General features: G+C 31.3%; 3 protein-coding genes across 4 annotated transcripts; all 3 read left to right on the forward strand.

The window, feature by feature from the left end:
• The first annotated feature begins 6,281 nt into the window (after positions 1-6,281).
• Positions 6,282-9,642, forward strand: LOC109797571 (calcium uptake protein, mitochondrial). 2 transcript variants are annotated; one of them, XM_020357648.3, is made up of 7 exons: positions 6,282-6,669; positions 6,762-6,829; positions 7,377-7,600; positions 7,744-7,827; positions 8,205-8,418; positions 8,764-9,018; positions 9,189-9,642. In XM_020357648.3, exons 1-7 carry the CDS (start codon positions 6,408-6,410, stop codon positions 9,402-9,404), a joined length of 1,323 nt encoding a protein of 440 aa, XP_020213237.1. In that variant the 5' UTR covers positions 6,282-6,407; the 3' UTR covers positions 9,405-9,642. The 2 variants fall into 2 exon arrangements, with proteins under 2 accessions (XP_020213237.1, XP_020213236.1); XM_020357647.3 differs by having other exon boundaries at positions 6,288-6,669; positions 8,722-9,018.
• A 400-nt stretch (positions 9,643-10,042) lies between these two features.
• LOC109797271 (protein PHOX1) lies at positions 10,043-14,847 on the forward strand. The gene is made up of 3 exons (XM_020357254.3): positions 10,043-12,375; positions 12,464-12,692; positions 14,502-14,847. Exons 1-2 carry the CDS (start codon positions 10,305-10,307, stop codon positions 12,604-12,606), a joined length of 2,214 nt encoding a protein of 737 aa, XP_020212843.2. The 5' UTR covers positions 10,043-10,304; the 3' UTR covers positions 12,607-12,692; positions 14,502-14,847.
• A 2,472-nt stretch (positions 14,848-17,319) lies between these two features.
• Positions 17,320-21,069, forward strand: LOC109796299 (uncharacterized). The gene is made up of 8 exons (XM_020355985.3): positions 17,320-18,160; positions 19,109-19,193; positions 19,308-19,376; positions 19,481-19,593; positions 19,877-19,988; positions 20,157-20,300; positions 20,494-20,671; positions 20,808-21,069. The coding sequence occupies exons 1-8, from the start codon at positions 18,112-18,114 to the stop codon at positions 20,946-20,948; spliced, it is 891 nt and encodes a 296-aa protein (XP_020211574.2). The 5' UTR covers positions 17,320-18,111; the 3' UTR covers positions 20,949-21,069.
• Positions 21,070-21,733: the final 664 nt, after the last annotated feature.

Here is a 21,733-nt window from a genome sequence, read left to right on the forward strand (position 1 = left end):
AAATTAACGTATAAAATAATTTAATGATTATCAGTTTATTTGAATTAATGAAATAAAATATCAAATAATTTTCAAAATTTTTAAAAACTTTGCAAACTTGATATATGCATTAAAAAAATTAATTTAATAGTTAGATTGTTGAAATTTAACATAATTATTAAGTTAAGTAACTTTATCAATAGTTCCTCTTATATTAATTTGATCAAGTTCACAAATTTTTTTAAAAATTAAAAATTATTTAATACTTCATTTTATTAATTCAAATTAATGTATAAAATATTTTATGATTATCCATCAATTTGAATTAAAAAAATGAAGTATCAAATAATTTTTAAACTTTTTAAAAATTTGCAAACTTAATCTATATATTAAAAACTTTTAATTTACGGTTGGATCACTAAAATTTGATATGAACATTATATATATATATATATATATATATATATATATATATATATATATATATATATATATATATATATATATAGTTCTGATATTGAGGGTCTGCTGTTGAAGAATCTTTAACGATACAAGTACTAAGAGAACTTAACGACGATCTTAAACATTCAAGAAGCGTAACCTAAATCTTCTAGATCTAGTTATGTCTTTATATATTGGTGTGGCCTCATACACATAAACCTCATACGTTTTGCCACAATTTTGTAAATTATGTTATATCATTAATGGTATTAACAGGCCTAAAATCTTGACATTTATGGATATTATCTTGCTTGTCTGGGAATCACAGGATTTCATCACCCGATACTTTGTTGGGGAAGTAGGGGCAAATTCCAAACATCATTGTATTGGGAAAAATCCAAGTCCCACATCGACTAGAGATTAGGCAATTGAATAGTATATAAGTGGAAAACAACCCTCACTTTACAAACCGGTTTTGTAGGGTTGAGTTAGGCTTAATCCACTATTCTAACATGGTATCAGAGCCATTTAGATCCACTTTAAAAATGGGCCACCCACCATTGATGCATGTCTCATAGGCATAAGGGGGTGTATTGGGAAAAACTCAAGTCCCGCCAATCCTAGATCATTAAAAAGGGCCACCCACCATTTATCCACGTACCAAGCCCAATAGTGCTGGACGTGAGGGGGTGTATTGGGAAAAACCCAAGTCCCACATCGACTAGAGATTAGGCAATTGAATAGTATATAAGTGGAAAACAACCCTCACCTTACAAGCCGGTTTTGTAGGGTTGAGTTAGGGTTAATCCACTATTCTAACACATTGTATGTTCATGATTTTTCTCGACCTAAGGGAGACTATCTTTGCACGCTTTTCCTCCATCACTCTTGGCATTCAATCCTTAATCATCCAGGGGAAGGGTGTGATCATCTTTTGACTGAGATCTAAGTATTCGTTCAAGGAGTCCCTTAGTTGGTGGGAGATCCGTACACACACATATACACACTTTCCTTGACATGATAAAACTTGGGCTAAAAACCTATTTTGGTCCTTTATAATAATTATTTGTTTCAATAAAGTCTCACTTTTATTTTTGGTCTCAATATGATCCCTAATAAATTAATTGGTTGCAATGTCGGACTTCCGTCTAAATTATTTAAATGGAGTTAATTGTTGGCCACGTGGATGCCACGTAGATGCATAGGTGGATGCCACGTAGATGCCAAATTTCTTGAATACACCTAGAACCAGAACGACCCGTTCTGAAACCAAAACAGGCCGTTCTGAGTGCACTATTGGTGTGTTAATTTTGCATCTGAAGCGGGCTGTTCCAGATGCAAAATTAACACACCACGAGTACAGCAGAACGGTCCGTTCTGAAACCAAAACGGGTCGTTCTGGTTTCAGAACAGTCCGTTCCAGAATGCCAACTTTAACAATTAAATTTTTTAAATTTTTTTTATATGATTTACTTATTTTGAATTAATTTAACGAAGTATCATATGATTTTTAATTTTTTAAAATTTTTTACAAATTTGATTTATACATGAAAAGCTTTTTAATTTAACAATTAAATTTTTAAAAATTTGATATAGAACATTAATTATTAAGTAGAATAAATCTATCAAGACTTACTCTTGAAGTAAGTAAATTTTGTCTTCATTAACAATGAAAATAATTTAACCACAAAATAAAAAACAATTAAACAATAAAATAAAATATAAAAAAATATTAATGTATTTATTATATTAGATATAACAAGATAATTAAAATATAATTAATAATATATATTTTATAAAATTATTAATATTTTATATATAAAAAAAGAATGAAAATTTTTTTAGTGGGGGCACTATGATTAACTTAGATCCGTCCTTGCATGTGGTTGTATGGTGAAATGTTAGTCTTGTGTATCATTTTCCTTTACTTTAGGTTGTACCTCCTCAAGAATAGGTTGTTGTTGTTGGGGTATATCGTTAATGACTTAAAAAAAAAATATCATGTCATTTCATCCTTTATTGTATAGTGTCAATTTGGTAGTAAGTGGTTTACTCCAGTTTGACTAACAATGAAATAAAATTTGCTATCATTGTCTTTAGTGATACATTGCATTGTCCTTAATGATACACTGTATAGTCTAACTATTTAGCAATTGAAGTTATCAATTTTCATTGACAATATTACCAAATCCAGTGTTTGAAATGCTTTGTACCTTAGGTCTTTTTCCTTCCACGATTCACAACCGTGAACTATAATAATTGACCGTTTGTGTTGGACATTCTGGAACCAGAACGGCCCATTCTGGTTGCACTCTTAGTGTGTTAATTTTGCACCTTGAACAGGCCGTTCCGGATGCAAAATTAATACACCAAGAGTGCATCCAGAACGACCCGTTCTGGTTCCAGGTGTTTTCATCAAATTTGGCATCCACGTGGCATCCACCTATGCATCTACGTGGCATCCACCTATGCATCTACGTGGCATCTACGTGACCAACAGTTAACTCTGTTTAAATAATTTGGACGGAAGTCCGACATTGCAACCAATTAATTTATTAGAGACCAAATTGAGACAAAAATAAAAGTGGAACTAAATTAAAATAAACAATTATTATAAAGGACTAAAATAGGTTTTTAGCCTAAAACTTTTCTCATTATTTTTTGGGTTTGCCATAGGTGAATTTAACATCTTACTTATTTTTTTAATTAAGAAATATAACTCTTTTCTCTTGTATCGGTCCATAATAAAGTGATATTTTTTATCGCGTACCATCTTACTTATCTAAAAGGGTGTCTCTGAATTTGTGAGCAAACATTTCCAGTTGGAAGGATGTAACCGATTTTAGATGAGCAAACAAACTGTTGTTGAATTGCGGGACAGGCTATCCACAACTGTGACTGGATGAATGGCATTTGTGAAGAGTGGATAGTAAATTAGCAGAGTGGAATATTTGGCATGTGAGTGAGTGGACCAACTAATAAGACGAATATATATAATAGCAACGAATGTGAGAGGGACAATTGGCATCTTTGCCCATAAAAATTTGTCCAAGAGGCAACAAGTTAATCCAATTGTGGTCCCTTCAATACTTAGTAGATGCCACAAGTTATGTGTTTGCAATTAATCGTTGCTGTAGCTGCCCCTATGGTCCCCGGTGGTAATTAAAGTTTCACACAAGCAGTGTCCCACACCACTCCAATTTATGTTTCTAAATTGGGAAAAGGATCTTCTGCTACCTTCACTAGCCATTGCAAGTTAAATTAAGTAAAGGACATTTTCGGCCACACACTCTTCAATTTATTATTTTTATAAGGTATAAGTTTTTTTCACACCAACACTGCAAAGAATTAGACTCTCTGACCAATTCTTTTAAAACATGTATACAACTCAAGTCTTTTATATTTTCCACGTTTAACTTGTTTAGTAGATATACAATTCTACCATGATTTCTCATTCTTGGTCAAGTCTGCCACCCGTGCTTTTGATGGATCGAGGAATGTCAACTTGTGGCGGCATGGATTTTTCCCAATGGGTCAACGGGGTATTCAAATTTAGTTAGTGTTAAGACATGGAAAGGTACAACCGAATATGCCTCTCGCATTCCTTAGATATAATAAGGTATTCGAATTTGAGGTATGTGATGTAAAAAATATATTTAAAGAAATTTTTACTAAAATAACTAGTTAGATTCTATGATATACATCAACAAAATCAATAATAACTTTGCACCTAAAATATAGTAACAAAAAAGAATGAATAAAGTTAGTATACAAAAGGAAAATAGTGTTTATTAACTTTTTTTTTAATTCTTGTTACAAAAGAAAGTAATATATTTATTTTAAATTTTAAAAACAAAAATTCAAAACAAACATAATTTTAACAATGGTTAAATATATTTTTAGTTCCATAGATTTTGACAAAATTCACATTTGATATCTCAATTTTAAAATTCAACTTTTCTCCCTTTTATTTTTAAGAAATTTACCAATTATTTTTGTCCTTTTCTTAGGCTAACAACCTTAGATCAAGTGTTAATATGATTAATGTATTGACACATCATCATTCACCGCATGTCATTTAAGTTTTACCCGGCCTAATAATGTTATATCAAAATGATTAAAACTGGACTTTTACATTTTAAAGGAAAGAATTAAATTTAAAGAGTTAATTCATGTTATATAGATTAAGCTTTACACACATATACGTATATAGAGATAGAATTATATTAAAGTATTAGCATTAACCGTTAATTTAAAAGGGATTCTTAAATATGTTAAATTTAACATCTTGGACAAAATAAAGAAAGAAGATCAACATACTTGAATAGAAAAAGGTGAAAAGATTTACCATCCGAAGCATTGCACCCCTTGATCTCAAATTTTGCAATTATTTTTTTACTAAAGTATTAGAATCTACCTTCTTTATTTTTCTCAAAAAGCCAAAGATAGGATAGATGAAATTCTCTATAACAAAAAAACCTACAACAGATGTAAATATTTATTTTTTAGATTATAAAAGGTGGCTAGAGATTCATTTTGGCAAGGAGGAAAGAGAGCTATATTGGTTTAGTGTGTTGGCTAAAATAACGAGTTAACAAAGAAAGAGATAGGGGCATATGATGAATATTTATCTAGTATCCAAGCAAGCCTCCTCTAAATAGGGAAGTTATTAGTGTCATGCCTGGTGATAGAAAGCCAAAGGCCCAAAGATTGCAATTAGAGATAGGGGCATGTGGCCAAATGCTAGCACTTAGTGGAAAATTTACTACCAAGCTTCTTTGGGATAATGTTAAGTCTTCCAACTCTCTTGTTAATTAAAATCATTGTGTGTCACAATAAGTCTATTCCTTGAAATTTGTTTATTCTTTTTTTAGTTAGGACCATTTTTTTTCTCTATTGTCACTTATTTGATTGGATATGGCTACTTCTTTGCATTGCGTATTATAATAGCTAAATTCGTGTTTGCAATATGTAATAAGATAAAATATTTTTATTTTTTTAAATATCTAAAAGTTCAATCTGAGTTATATAAGTTCATTTTTAGTTCTTTTGACGTGATACTACTAGTTTACGTAAAATGAAATTGATATGTAATAAACAATGACATGTCAATTCATTAGCTATGTCAGCATTTAGCATAACATCATTGGTTTGAGGGATGAAAATGAGTCGATTTTTCATTATAAAGGATAAAAAAAAATAACTTAAACCTTAAGAGGTCAAAAGTAAAATTAGTCAAATTTTAAGAGACTAAAAATATATTTTAATAATCAAAATAAGCAGATTTTTACATAAATTAATTGAATAAAACTTCTTTTGATTTTTATGATAAGTCTGTAGCCTGGTCTAATTTTTCAAATTTATACTCAGTTCCTTTGCGTGCATGCTTGTAATCAAAACATTATTATAAATAGTATATATATACTTAAAAGAGGGTTAAAAAATAGTTGAGGAAAACATATTAATTTTCAAAATAAGATAGTGCATGAAAATATTCAATAATCAAACATAAAATTTGACTAAATGTTTCTTATTACAAAAAATAAAGTATAATTTTATTTATTTAAGGGGCATAAAAAAAGTAAATGATTATAACTTTGGGCTTATTTCAATCTTCTTTAGAGGGAATCATGTTGGGTATAAATCTTAGCCCATTAAGGGAGTCCTGCAACATAAAGGCGGGCTTGAATCATAACTGTCTTTGGTTCAAGAAAAAACAGAATGATTTAACTGTCCGTGTTCTCTGCAGCCTCTACAACATGATGGTCTATGAAGCGAGAATCTGGACCGTTGATTATATTTTCTGACTTATATAGTTGTTCTGTAATAACCGATCTATGGTTGTGATTAGCTGGATGATGGTTGGAGTTAAAGTTATATTTGGTTCTGATTCTTGTCTTGCCACCTTTGCAAAAGAAGAACAATAATTACAAGAAAAGCAAAAACATCCTTCGAATCTGTGTTCTTCTTCTCTGCAACTTTTCGTCATGCCTTCCTTTTCCACTCTTCGGAGATTATCACTCTTCGCCCAACGCTTCCGTACCCTTCACTCTTCCCCCTCACATCGCAATCCCAAGTGGGGTTCAGCCATTGTTGCAGCCTCTGCTGCTGCTCTTGCCCTTTTCTATTGCGTTAACACACCCCATTCAAGCTTCTACTCTGCTTTCTCAAACAACCACCCTCAAAGTTCTTCATTGTTTGAAAAATCATCCCTTCCCGAAAGTGATCATCGTGGCTTGCTTTTTGGAGGCACGTGTTTTCAAATAATTTAGCCACGTTGGTGTTTTTATTTACTCTTATTATTCTAGAAGACTAAATAAATAATTTATGTTTTGTTGCAGATGCCTACAGAAGCAAGGTTTTCTTCAACTATGAGAAGCGCCTACGGTTGCATAGTCCACCCGAAAAGGTATTTAATCTCTCTTACTTTTAAAGCACATTGCTTTCTTTATGTATGTATTTACGTACAATTGAGATATATAGGTAGCATGCATTGTAAGTTTCCTAATTGTGCTACCAGCATTGTTGTATAAAACTATTTTTGGTAGTTTGATAGTTGAAGTAATCCAATTATCATCTTTGTCTTCTTTAAAATAAAACATTAACATTTATTAATTAGTTGATTAAGTACATGTTCAAATTCATGTTGAATCATTTTTTTTATTCAATCACGTTGGATCATCTAAAATCATGTTGAAATACTATATAATGTGGTTTTAGATGTTGAAAAATTAGTTGAGTTTAAAATCGATTTTGAGTTGAAACAATTTTAGAAAGCCTTTGTATTGAAATATCGGGTTTCAACTCCAACTTCTAAAATAAAATCATTCAAACGTAAGTCACCTCACTTCAATATTGATTTTAAAATAAATGTTGGGCCAAACACACGTTAAGGGTTTAAGACACTTTGTGAACAAAGATCTCTACATTGACATATTCTACTCTTCTGCATTAAGGTTTTTGAATACTTTGCATCTTGTCGTACTCCAGAAGGGGAGCTATTGATGAAGCCGGTGGACCTAATGCGAGCAGTTGTTCCTGTTTTCCCTCCATCAGAATCCAATCTTGTAAGAGAGGGATACTTGAAAGGTGAAAGAAGTCCTGGCCATTTATGCTGTCCCCCTTCGGATTTTTTTATGCTTTTTGATGTAAACAGCGACGGGCTTATATCTTTCAAAGAGTGAGTTCTGTATTCTTCATATTTCTTGTTCACATTTGAAAAATCTAAAGTTTACTTGGATCAGAGAGTAGTGTGTTACATTATTTCTTAGCCTGTCTCTCTTTTTGTGTGTCAACATAATGGTCTCATTTTAACTTGAACAGGTATATCTTTTTTGTAACTCTGCTTGGCATCCCAGAATCAAGCTTTTCTGCAGCATTTAAAATGTTTGACAAGGATGATGATGGGTCAGTGCTCATGCTCCCTTCTCTGAATGCACATTATCAAATAGAATTTGTAGACCTTGCATGTTAGTAGCATGAGTTGGTAAATTAGTATATTGTAGACTGTGATTCTTTCTTGCACACTATGTTATGCATTTTATTTTCTTAACTATATGGTCACTTCCAATAATACTAGTTGGACACATGTTAAGCATCATCAAAATGCTCATAGACTGTTTATCAATGGCATCTAATTCAAGGAGACATAAATTAATCCATTGTAGTGTTGCAACTGGTAATTCTGGCTACAAATCTTAAATTGGATTCGATGTCCTTGTGGGTGCTCGTTCTTCTCTGGTTCTTCACTCCTAGTGATCTTAATTAGTTTTCTCTATTTACAGGGAGATAGATAAGGAAGAATTCAAGAAAGTGATGCAATCAATGCGATCTCATACCAGACAAGGTGCTCACCATGGGGATGGACGACGAACTGGCCAAAATGCCAATGCTTCCGTAGAAAATGGAGGGATGGTGGAATACTTATTTGGTAAAGATGGAAAGGGACGCCTCAAACATGATAAATTCGTGCAGTTTATAAGAGACTTGCATGACGAAGTATGTCTCTAATTGCTTCTTAGCCTTACATTTCCTTTAACAGGATAACTTGAAAGTGATGTTTCAATTACATAAACCATTTTGTGAATTTGAAGTTTGAACTCCTGCTATACAACTTTACGTACATTATTGGTCTATGGACATGTTCTATGCAATATTACAAAATTAACGGTCAAAAACTAATCTACATTCTGTATAGATTAAGAATGTGTTCTGTTCCATTTTTTTTTTGGATGAGTTTCATTTCCTTTAGTGACCTTAGAAGTGATTGTGTATGACAACTAATTACAATATTATGTGTAGATTATGAGGCTGGAGTTTGCTCATTATGATTTCAAATCTCAGAAAACTATTTTGGCCAAGGACTTTGCACACTCCATAGTTGCTTCTGCTGACTTGAGTCATCTGGGCAGGTTGCTTGAACGGGTTGATGAATTAAGCAACGACCCACGGTTTAGGGATGTACGCATAACATTTGAAGAGTTCAAAAACTTTGCAGAGCTGCGGAAAAAACTGTTACCGTTTTCTTTGGCCCTTTTCAGTTTTGCAGAAGTACAAGGCCTGTTAGCAAGAGATGATTTTCAGCGTGCTGCATCCCATGTACGACATTTTGATTTCTTCCTCATTTCTGTCCCCATTATAACAAAATTCAGAAAAGAACTCAAAAACTTTGGTGGCTTATAAAGTTAGTTAGAATGGGAATATATTTTACAAAATGAGATGTCTGTTGAGTAAATCCTTATTATGGTGTTTGATTATTTCAATTTCAGGTTTGTGGTTTAACCCTCTCAGAAAATGTGGTTGAGATTGTTTTCCACTTGTTTGACACGAATGGAGATGGAAACCTAAGCACAGAGGAGTTTGTTAAGGTGCTACAACATCGAGAAAGAGACATCGCTCAACCTGCGGAGACGGGAGTCATGGGTTTCTTGTCATGCTGCTGGAAATGTATGGGCACCTCCCCATCTTCTCGCTTCTTTTCCTGATTTTGTTTTAGGTATCCTCAAGTTAACACACAATAGTCTGTGAAATGTGAGTTAGTATGCTCAAAAATCAATGTCATTTAAATATAGTGTCCTTATGAATATAGAACTGTTAGGCCTTGTAGACAGGGAACATACCTCACCTGTGTAAACCCGCATTCGTTCAATGTAATGGAATGCCTATGCATGTAAGTAACACTACTACTACTCCCAACTGTTACAAATGTCGGATTATAGGCTAGTCTCGCATTCTCGTTACTCAAGAGTCAACTCAAAGTAAAGAAAAGAAGTATTAATCGGGAAATTACAGTGCACGTGTCAAAAAAACAAAAAAAGAAAAAATTAGATCACAAGTGTCTGTCTACCTACCTTATCTCAACTAACGCTTTCGGTTTACTTACAACAGTATTTACACCGCCTTTAACGTTATGAAAATATTCGAATAATAATTTTTTTTAATGGAAATAAACTACACAGTGTCTAAAAGTTAATAACCATGAACTCAAAGTTGACAAGTATGAAGTTCAGAAGGTGAATATTTTTCTCTCCATATAACTTGTTCCATACTTAATAAAAAGATTTGTATTGTGGAGAATTTGATTAAAGAGTTACGAATGATATAGTAATATAATATTTTATTAAACCAGTTTATCGTAGTCCCGAGAATACACGGAAGTGCTTGTGGCAGCGTTGACTTGGGCCAAACGTAGCCCTAGAGATAAGCGCTTTTGCGATAAGCATGGCTTAAACTGTAGTGCCGCAATCGCCGCTGCTGTTATTGAGAACCATCTCTGCGCAACATATTCATTCATTCCCCCCAAAACCAACCGTTAAATTCACCTCTCTTTTCCTATCTTGCTTCATTTCCATTGATTCAGATTCAGTGTTTTCCCTTTGCTAAGAATGGGGAAGCCCACAGGGAAGAAGAAGGGCAGCGCTACTCCTACTCCTACTCCTACTCCGAGTGGTGCAAATTCGCACGCCAAGTCCGTGAAACCTTCGAAAGCATTCGATGAAGACACGGCACTGTTCATCAACATGTCGCAAGAGTTCAGGGAAGAAGGTAACAGGTTGTTTCAGAAGAGGGACAACGAGGGCGCCATGCTCATGTACGAGAAGGCACTGAATCTGCTCCCCAAGAATCACATCGATGTGGCGCAACTTCGTACGAGCATGGCCACGTGTTACATGCAATTGGGTCTCGGCGAATACCCTCGCGCCATTCACGAATGCAATTTGGCGTTGCAAGTGTCGCCCAGATACAGCAAAGCTCTTCTCAAAAGAGCCACCTGCTATCGTGCGCTTAATCGCTTCGATTTGGCGCTCAGAGACGTTCACCTTGTCTTGGGAATGGAGCCTAATAACCTCACCGCGTTGGAGCTTCTCGACAGTCTCGCCAAGTCAACGGAAGCCAAGGGAGTCTCTGTTGATTACAAGGAGGTGCCTTTTGATGCTCTTCTCCACTTTACTCCTCCTTCGCAGAAGCTCAAGAAAAAGAGAGCTAAAAAAATTGAGGACAAGGTGGTTGTGGAGGAAAAAGTGAAAAGTGTTGAGGATAAACAGGTGGTTTCTGGAACAGTTGAACAGGAAAAAAGGGTGGAGGAAGAAAAATCGAGTGATGAGGTTGTGAGAAAGGACAGTGGGAAGCCAAGTGATGAGGGTGTGGAAGAAGGAAAAGACATAGATGTGGCGAAAAGGATGATTAGTGTGGAGGAAGAAAGACCTGTCACAAGGACTGTGAAGTTGGTGCTTGGAGACGATATAAGATGGGCAGAGTTACCTGTGAATTGTAGCGTGAAGTTAGTGAGGGATGTAGCTAGGGATCGGTTTCCGGGTTTGAAGGGTGTTCTTGTCAAGTATAAGGATAAAGAAGGTGATTTGGTTACAATCACTACTACGGATGAACTAAGGTTAGCTGAAAAATCTGCTCCTCAGAAGGCATCTTTTCGGCTTTATATTACTGAGATCAATCCAGATCAAGAACCTTCTTATGATGGAACAACGACTAATGGGGATGAGGCCCAAAGTGGAGGTGGAAAACCGAGTGATGGTGTTGAGAATGGGAGTGTGGAAGAAGGCAAAGATAAAGATGTGGCGAAAAGGATGATTACTGTGGAGGACTGGCTTCTCCAGTTTGCAAGGCTGTTCAAGAACCATGTAGGGTTTGAGTCTGATTCTTATCTAGATAATCATGAGGTTGCAATGAAGTTGTATGAAGAAGCAATGGAGGATACGGTGGCAAGCAATGATGCTCAAGAGCTTTTTGGAATTGCTGCAGATAAATTTCAAGAGATGGCTGCTTTGGCATTGTTTAATTGGGGGACGGTTCAAATGTCCAGGGCAAGGAACCAGGGTTTCTTTTCGGAGGACGTGGCAAGAGAATCTTCCTTGGTGCATATGAAAGCTGCGTATGAGTTGGCGCAGAATGAGTACAAGAAAGCAGAAATGAGATATGAAGAAGCCTTGAAAATCAAACCTGACTTCTGTGAAGGATATCTTGCTCTTGGGCATCAGCAGTTTGAGCAAGCAAGGCTCTGCTGGTATTATGCAATGGCATGCAAGAAGGACTTAGAAGCTGGCTTTTCTGATGAGGTTCTACAACTCTATAACAAGGCAGAGGACAGCATGGAGAAAGGCATCTTGATGTGGGAGGAGATGGAGGAGCAGCGTTTGAATGGAATATCCAAATCAGACAAATGTAAAGAACAGTTAGAGAAAATGGGCTTGGATAGTCTTTTCAAAGATATTTCTTATGATGAAGCTTCAAAGCAAGCTGCAAAGATGAGGTCTCAGATACATCTTTTATGGGGAACCTTGTTGTATGAACGTTCTGTTGTGGAATACAAGCTTGGCCTTCCTACATGGGAGGAATGCTTGGAGGTTGCAGTTGAAAAGTTTGAACTAGCTGGAACTTCTGCAACGGATATTGCTTTTATTGTAAAGAATCACTGCTCAAATGAAACAGCACTTGAAGGTATGGGATGGAAAAATATGATATTCCTTTAAAATATCAAATATTTTAGGATTATAGACATCTAACAAACCACTTTCCGTAATTACAGGGTTCAAAATTGATGAGATAGTACAGGCATGGAATGAAATGTATGATGCTCGAGGGTGGCAGTTTGGTGATCCATCATTTCGACTTGAACCATTGTTTCGTCGGCGTGTTCCTAAACTCCATTATATCTTGGAGCAATTTTAAGTTTTCTTCTTGAGTTTGGAATTCTATGAGGCGTGGATTCTTTTGTCTTCATATTTTGAAGCTGCTTTGACCCCATTCTAAGACTGGTATGTGAAGCTATACATTTACTATAATTTTGTTTTCCATGTTCCTATCACAGAAGATCTTCCAATAGTTTTTTTTTTTTTTTTTTTGTCTTGAAAATTTGTTTATAACTGAAATTGTGGTTTCATGAACAATGTGATGCTGCTGCTGGACTAGTCGGCTAGGTTTTTTCTGTTAACATGATATGATTTTTGAACGGGGAGAGGGAGGGGTGGTGGTGGGAGGATAAATTGTTGCTCATCATTAGTTTACTCAGAACACTATTGAGATATTATTTCAGAATATTTCTGTTTGTCGTAGGAGAGATCTTAATAGAAATTTTAGTTATTTTAGCATACAAATTTGGGTGTGTATGCCAAACCTTGGTCTTTTATTTTATAATTGCCAACTAACTCGGATGGTGTCAAAATGGATTGGCTGAATAACCATGACTAATAGACAATAACAGGTGCGTGTTTCCTAGCACCCTGTCATAAGATTGAATGGAGCCATACAAATGATAGAATTAGAGAAAGAATATCAAACAAAACAGAAAGAGTGTGTTCAGAGGGAGGGGAAAAAGCAGGCAAAAACTAGGGGATTTTAAATGCTGATGTGGTTCTGCCTACCTAGTGATTTATTGGTGTCCCTTCCCCTAATCACATATCTGAATTTGTGAGCAATAAACTCAAATCTACCTATTGCTTCAGCAGCTTTATGAACTTAGTGACTTATAGGAATTTAGGCTATGCAAGAGACATTGTATTGTGTCGATTGACTTTTAATAAAGGTGAAATTAGAATTGAGCAAGAATATTGATGGTTTTTTTTCTTTTATGATATTTATCTGAGGGGATATATCACTTACCACTGAATCAAAGATGGAGTTTTTTTATTTCACACACAACTCCACAATGATGAGATATTGTCTGCTTTGGACTTATGTTCTCACGGTTTTACGTTGGTCATCACCCAAAAGGTTTCTCAATCATTGAAATATGTATATGTATTATAAGTTGTTATTTTTTAATTTTATTTTGTCGGTGTGGGACTTGTTTATATCTTAACAAATATGACCTCCGATTTATTTGTTTTTGTATCATGTTCTTTTGGCTAGTTTCATGTGTGTATTTTTTGCCAAGGTTCTTAGCTTGTAGGATTTATATAAACTTAGAAAAGTGCATAATGGTTGATAATTGACATAGCTAATGCGTGTGTGATTTTAATTAATAATAGTATCTTTTGGGTGACCTTCTCATATTCATCACATATTTTATTGGATTTATGATATCTGATAGTTTGAGTTACTGTGTTTGACTGATATCACGATTCACAATGACCACTGGACACCTTATTCGATGATTGACTCGGGCGAACTATTTCTAAGACAAGATTTTCCGGTTTTCAACTTTTCATTGGATTCACTCACTTCTCTGTCTGGAAGAAACTGTTGGCTTTTGGTGTTAGACTTGGAACAGAAACCGGTTACTTAAATGACATTAATTATATAATGAAGATGTCTGAATACATGTTTATAAGTATTTTTGAGAGTTTCTCTATTAAAAATACTTTTTATTTTAAGTAGAGAAACTCAAAGCGCTTCTATACTACATTCAAATAGGCTCAATATCTGCTATATATGCTCATCACATAAGAAAATTGGATTTACTAATTGTAACCGCAGAGAACAATTTTACAGTTTTCCTTGCTGCACTCAACATTGCCGTTTGTTCTATTTTTATTATTTTAAAAATTATATACTTAGCCGATGTTTTGTCTACTACCATTATCAATGTTGTTGGCCTGAATGAGATTTTTGTCTTTTGATTGCAGGATTTTTTCTCCTCTCCATACTGTTGTTTAGGTCATTGTTCGGTGCTGTGATTGGATTATCTATTCTTATGCCAGTTTTGTACAAGTTGGGTTTTAGGCTAGAAAGCCTGGTTATATATATTTTTTGCTCCTATATTCTTTACAGGTGTGCGAGTATATTGGGCAATATGATTTGTTCAGTTTGCAACCAAAATATGTATAAAGATTTTTTCATACGTGGAGGCAGGCTTGTGAGTTGTGATTAATATTATCATTGTCATTGGTACGTGGTAACAATTCATGGATATCAAATAGCATTTTGCACTATCACACTATTCATTTTTATCATAAGTTTCTTTCGCTTGTATATATGCTCCCTTTTATTTCGTTTCATGTTTGCCCAGTTAATAGTTATCGATTTATGCTTTTATCTCGATAGTTATATTAAGTGTAATGACATAGATAATTAATATTAGTTATGTTAAATAAAAGATATATACATATAAAACATTAAAAATCATATATATATATATATATATACATTTACATATATATTAAAATACGTATACTCTATCCGCTTCATTCTATGCATACTAAAAATATATTCTTATGATAATTACACTTAAGGTCCTGTTAACACAAGGTGAGAATATCAATTAATTTTGTCATGCTCGTGGGTCATGGTTTTAAATAGTTATAACTATTTTTTTAATAAGTAGGTATAACTTCTTTTTTATTTATTGGAATATTAAGTCATATGATCGGTCGTAATTTTATATTTAAGTTGGAGATCGATCTTCGATTCGGAGGACAAACATTGAATCATTTAAATTAATGACGTTGAATTTATATTTTTAATCTTTATATATTGAATTTTATTAATTATTTTTTAAATAGTTTCTTTTTCATGATTTATATGTTAATAAGAATTTCCTTTTACAAAAATTTAATCAATTTTATTTTATTCATTTGTTAATGTCAAAACTTCTTATATCTATAAATTTAAAGTTTATTACTTTATATTTTAACGTATTATATCAAATTCAATCCATAACATATATTTTTTATAAATAAAAAATATCAATATCTTTTTGTCTTGAAATATAAAAGATAATTATCTCTATATTAAAATCACATCGTCAATGATTTTATAATTTAATATTAATTGTGTTTTAAATTTAAACCTGCAAAATATTTCATCGATTAAATTATTTAATTTTTTAAATATAAAAAAATATGTAAGTCTAAATGGAATAGACAGCAAAAGTAATCTTCAAAGTCATTTACCAATTAAAAATAAATAAAGAGATCTTAAACAATAAGTCATATCATCAATTTTATGTTATTATGTATTTATTATATATTATATATTGATATACTAAAAAAAAAGTATTGATACTTTTTAAATATGCACATTGTAAAATTTAATCAAGATTAATTTAGACTAAAATTATGATGTTCAATTCATCAATTTATCATCAAATTGATTATTTTATTCTTTCTTCAACTATATGGTTTTAGCATTATTAAATAATAGGGATTTTTTCTTTTATATATTTTTCAAATAGATTCTAATATTATAACTTAAAATATACATTTTTTATATAAAAAAATTTGGAGAGAGATTCTCATTCTCCACGCTCCCAATTTGACATTCTCAATATTCTTTCATCTTTCTTTTAAATGTATATTTCATACACTAATCTCACAAATTAATAATTAAAATAACTAAATTATACTTTTAATATTTTATCTTAGTTTTAAAATTTATTTTTGTTATTTATCTTTTAAAATATCCTTTATCTCTTAAATGTGAATAGTTTATTTTTTTTAAATAATAATTATTAGCAATTTTACGATATAATTTTGAATCAATTTTTAACTAATTCAAAATGTGAAAAACAGTGTAAAAAATATATTCCAATGAACAACTAAAAAATATTATGAAATTAGATTTTTTGAATTTTTTTAATGTTATTTTTATGTAATTTACACCATGTTCATAACACTTCTTGTTTTGAATTTAATTTATATTCATTAGTTTTTTAATAAATGAATCTAACAACACCATTTTTAATTCTTGAATTAGTCAAAGAAATTCAAAATTTGAAAATAATCATTGTTTTAGAATGATTAAATCAATCCAAATGTAAAGGATAAAAGATCAAAATAAACATTTTAAGAAATAAAGAAACAAAATGAATCTAAAAAATAAAATAAAAAATTAAAAGTATAATTTATCTATAAAAAAAATATTTTTCCCTTAAACTATCACGTTTTATTTTTATCTATATATTTGTTTTTTAAACAATCAATGCCTTTTAATATATTTTTTTTCCTTCATGTCTTAATTGAATATCAATATTCTTTTTAAAAAATTGTCAATAACTAAAAATAATTATCATATATTACAACCTAAATTGTTTATTATTACATATTTTTATATATTATTATTTAATTTTAATAAAATTTAACATAAATATTCAAAATAATTTAAAATTATAATTTAATGATTGAATTAATAAAATTCACTTTTAATATAAAATTATTAACAGTATAATAATTATTATAATTAGACTAGTGTAATTTGATCTCCCTTCAAATCTAATAATAAACAAAAATATATCAAGATATTATATTTGCCTTACTTTTTCAAGTTTAACCGCCTCATCCAAATCATCAACAGATTTAGATAGCAACAGATTTTGGTCAAATTAATACAATAATTATCAAATGAAAACAAATAAATTTAAAAATTTTATCTGATCTTACCTAAAAACTTATCATGTAATAAGATATATGTTAAAAGATATATATTTTTTTGGTGGAAACAGATGAAAAGCTCAAAAACTTGAATTTAAAAAAAGGTATAATAGCTTATAAATAGAACACCATTGATTACGAATTAAGAAAAGAGAAGTAGTTGCAGAAACTTAATGGTGTGTTTGGACGAGGAATTTTACAAATTTAAGAAATTTTAAATTCTTGGTATTTTAATTATTTTGATTTCAATTTCTATCATTATTAAAATATTTTGTTTGGATAAGTCAATTCAAATTTCTCAAATTTTAAATTATAGGGTTGGATATGATAATTTGATTCAACCATGGTAAAATTGATTTTAAAAATATATTTATATGTTGAGATTTTTAAATTAAATTTTATAAAAATAAATATTAACTAATTTTTAAATATTTAATAATTTTAAAAATTAATATTAGATAATATTTAATAATTTTAAAAATATTTTTAAATATTTAATAATTAAAAATATTTTTAAATATTCAATAATTAAAAATATGAAGAGATAAGAGATGAGATAAAATATATAAGTGAAATAAAAAAAAATATGAGGAATTTCAAGTTTTCACTTTTTTGGGAGAATTTGAAATTCTACTATTTCAAGGAATTTCACAAATGCTTGAATTTCAAATTCTTTATAAATTCTTCATCCAAACAAGGTATTTCACCTCAAAAAATTTGAAATTCTTCAAATAAATGAATTACTTCATTTAAATTCTCTATCCAAACACACTATAAAGGTGGCTTATTAGAAGAATTCTGAAAATTGTTTGATTGGAAGGTTCCTGTTTTGATATTTGGATTTATTAATCCTCAAATTTGGTGTCTAATGATGGAGAGAAGAGCTTCTCATGCCGGTCTGTGGTACACAGACAACCGTAAGTTCCCTATATTATAGTATTCGTCACCAAAGTTCGTTCATCACTATATTTGTTCATTTAGAGATACTCACAATTGATAATATTGATCTTTTATCTTTCAAATTCATTATTTTATTATTTCTCTATTTTTTTGTTGTGAAATATAGAACTTTTGTCTAATTTAATACTCTTGTGGGAATGATATACAAGACATAGTGGGTCAGGAGTGTGACGTTGTAGGGTTGGGGGTTACAAACTTAAAGATATTCAATATTGTTTTATTGAAAAAATGATGGTAGCAAATCATGGGAAGTAGGAGGTATGGCCATGATATTGGAGGAGAGAATTATTTGAATGGTCAGAGCAATATGTGGTATGATTGGTGCAGGGAAGCAATGATGAATAAAGGTGTACAAATGGTGTATTATAGAAAATTGTGTGATTTCTAATTGAAAATTACATGAATATATTGGATGCATGTGTAGTGTGAAGCGACAAGAAAAGTTTCGTGTTAGTTTTTTTGTGGAAAGACAAGGTTGTTTTAGTATTTTTGTATTATAATGCTGGGAATAAAAGAAGGCTATGTCATATAAACTTTGAGCAAACATTATGGAGGGGTATAAAAATAAGTTTAGTTTTTAGGTTTGTGTATTTGATACAACATTTATTAAGAGAGATGTATCTCTTAATTGAATATTAAAATTCAAGACTTTTCATGGAGAGATATATCATATTGACCCAAATAAAATGTTTGATGTTGGATTACTTTATTTATTTTAATATTTGTAAATTTTTTCATGAATTGAAGTGATTGAATGATAAAGAATAAAACTAAAGTAATTGAATGAAATGTTTTACTTTTTTTTTGAAAATCGGGTCATTCCCAATTCATAAATAAGCCTAAGTGACATTTGATCCCTGCTAGTTGTTGTTTTAACTGAAGAATTATGATATAAAATATTACAGATACGCAGCTTTCAAAAGAACTAGAAGGATGGGTGAGATCGACTGGTCTCTCAAAGTCTCGTAATGTACGAGGAGTAATAGCACCGTAAGTTGAAATTAACCATTATTATGCTTAATTTTGAGTCTCTTTTCTTTGGTTTTTGATTAATTTGACATAGAATTCTAAGTTTCTAATTAATAAGTTGCATTGGAATGTTAGGCATGCTGGTTATTCCCATTCTGGACGAGCTGCTGCATATGCCTTTGCAAACATTGATCCATCTAACATGTACGTTCATTTTTTTTCTGCTCTATTTATATTTATTTTCTTATTCTTTTGTCTGCCAATTACTAGCATTTTTTTTTCTTATTTAATTATATTTGTGGTTTCAGTACACGGGTGTTCGTTCTTGGTCCTTCTCATCACTATTACACACCCAATTGTGCTCTTTCAACTGCAACACTCTACAAAACACCCATGGGGGACCTACACGTTGATTTAGAAGGTACTAGCATATCATATAAAATAAAATTTCTTACTGATGCAGTTACTAGTTAGATATTGATTCTTGCCAATGTGTCACTGAGAATTAGTTATTAATAAAGATTTTTTTTTACAAAATATTTATTTTCTTGCAATAAATTTGAAACTTTGTTCTCGAGAAAGGGATCATTTCAATTTTATATCTTCTCATTTTATGGCATTTTTTGTTGTTGTTTTGCAACCTAGTCGTCAAGCCAATTTGATTGAAATTTTCACTTTATTGACTTCTCTTTTTATTGATTAAGTAATTGAGCAGCTTAAAGCTACGCAGAAATTTGAACTGATGAATATTCGCGTTGATGAGGCTGAGCATAGCATGGAAATGCACTTACCATATATTGCTAAAGTATTTGAGAGGTAAATTTTGTTAACAGAATCCGTTTAGGTATAAGATTAAAAATTGAGAGTTTCTATTGAAAATAATCTTTATTTTGGATAAAGAAACACTGAAATGCTCGAAATGGCTCATAGTGATTTATGTTCTGAAGCTTAGCAGCAAAAACTGAATTTGAAACATTGATGCAGGCAGCAGATTAAAATTGTACCCATTTTAGTTGGTAAGCCTAGTGCCGGGAATCAAGCCATGTACGGACAACTACTTTCTAAATATGTGGATGATCCAAATAACTTCTTCTGCGTGTCATCGGATTTTTGTCATTGGGGATATCGGTACGTAAAGTTCTTACTAGTATATTAAGTTATTATTAACACAAGCAGATTCAGATAACAGATGCACTTTATACTGCTCGAAATAATTTTCTTTAGCTGATTAGAAAAAAAATACAATCTAAGGATCAGATATAAAAATTATGTATACCAAAACCTTGATTATGTTAGGCTAATTACTAGTGTTCGATGCCAGGTTTAAATACACGTTCTATGACAGTGACTATGAGGGGCCTATATACAAATTTATTGAGGCCTTAGACAAGGTGGGCATGGATATCATAGAAACAGGAGATCCAGACATATTTAGAAAATATCTGTCGAAATATAAAAACACTATCTGCGGAAGCAATCCAATCAGTGTTTATCTCCATGTAAGTGCCTCGTAAATTGTCATTATATAGTTACAATATAGTTAAATCAATTGTTAAAGATATTCCATGTAGTTACATCATGTTCTTTTTATTTGAGTGTCAATCATTTTGATGTAACATGATGCAATTGTATCAGATGCTGAGGAATTGCGCAACAAAGATAAAGATAAAATTTCTTCGCTATGAGCAATCGAGTCAGTGCAAAAGTGTAATGGACAGTAGCGTGAGTTATGCATCAGCAGTAGCAAAGATTGATGATGGTTCAGGCTCTGTGTAAAGTTTTACAAAGTTTCATCATGACAATGGATTTGTTTATTATTATTTGTTGTATTATTATAATACGTTGGCTTATATGTTTTTGGTTTCAAACAGTATATATCTCTCATTTGTTCGCCTTACTCACTTCTGTTAACAAATACGACAATTAAATATTTGAGGACGAAAACAAGTTTTCCAGTTTCTGATTTTGATATAATTTTTAAATATAATTATAAAAGTCAACCAATTTATTATACATAATATTTATTTTGTTTTACACCGTAAGAAGATAGTCTATTTTCTATTTTTTAAACCTAAAACACTCCATTAAAACTAAAAATTAATTTGGGAATATCATTGATGAATATTGTTTTAAAATGTACAATTATTAGGAAATTCTGGTACAGCGACTTAATGTATGAAAAATATTATAAATATTATTACAAATCTGGTTTTCTTTTTTTTTTTTTTTTGTGAAAAAATTCCTTTAGGAAGCTAAAAATCGACTCTTTTTTGTTTGGCTCATGATATATACACCTCCTTTTTTTTTTATAAGTACACCCCCTTTCAAAAAAAATTATAAATATTATAATTTTTTAAAAAAAATTTAATTTTACATTTTCAACTTTCAATTTGCTACTTTTTTCTTCTTATTCACACACTTTTTTTTTTCTCTTTCAATTTTTACATGCTACCAAAATAGGTGAAGTGAAGGAAAAATAAGAGAGTGCATGTAAAAATTGAAAAAAAGATGTGTGAAAAAAAAATTTAAATTAAATGTTGTGGATGTAAAATTAAAAAATT

Source organism: Cajanus cajan, chromosome 6, assembly GCF_000230855.2.
Source record: "Cajanus cajan strain Asha chromosome 6, NIPB_CcT2T_4, whole genome shotgun sequence".
Taxonomy (NCBI): Eukaryota; Viridiplantae; Streptophyta; class Magnoliopsida; order Fabales; family Fabaceae; genus Cajanus; species Cajanus cajan.

Bases quoted from the DNA above. Each gene is read 5' to 3' on its own strand.
- LOC109797571 (XM_020357647.3), top strand. From the start codon at position 6,408: ATGCCTTCCTTTTCCACTCTTCGGAGATTATCACTCTTCGCCCAACGC. The intron at 8,419-8,721 runs GTATGTCTCTAA...TATTATGTGTAG, and splicing joins TAAGAGACTTGCATGACGAA to ATTATGAGGCTGGAGTTTGC. The intron at 9,019-9,188 runs GTACGACATTTT...TTTCAATTTCAG, and splicing joins TTCAGCGTGCTGCATCCCAT to GTTTGTGGTTTAACCCTCTC.
- LOC109797271 (XM_020357254.3), top strand. From the start codon at position 10,305: ATGGGGAAGCCCACAGGGAAGAAGAAGGGCAGCGCTACTCCTACTCCT. The intron at 12,376-12,463 runs GTATGGGATGGA...CCGTAATTACAG, and splicing joins AAATGAAACAGCACTTGAAG to GGTTCAAAATTGATGAGATA.
- LOC109796299 (XM_020355985.3), top strand. From the start codon at position 18,112: ATGATGGAGAGAAGAGCTTCTCATGCCGGTCTGTGGTACACAGACAAC. The intron at 19,194-19,307 runs GTAAGTTGAAAT...TTGGAATGTTAG, and splicing joins GTACGAGGAGTAATAGCACC to GCATGCTGGTTATTCCCATT. The intron at 19,989-20,156 runs GTAAATTTTGTT...ACATTGATGCAG, and splicing joins ATTGCTAAAGTATTTGAGAG to GCAGCAGATTAAAATTGTAC.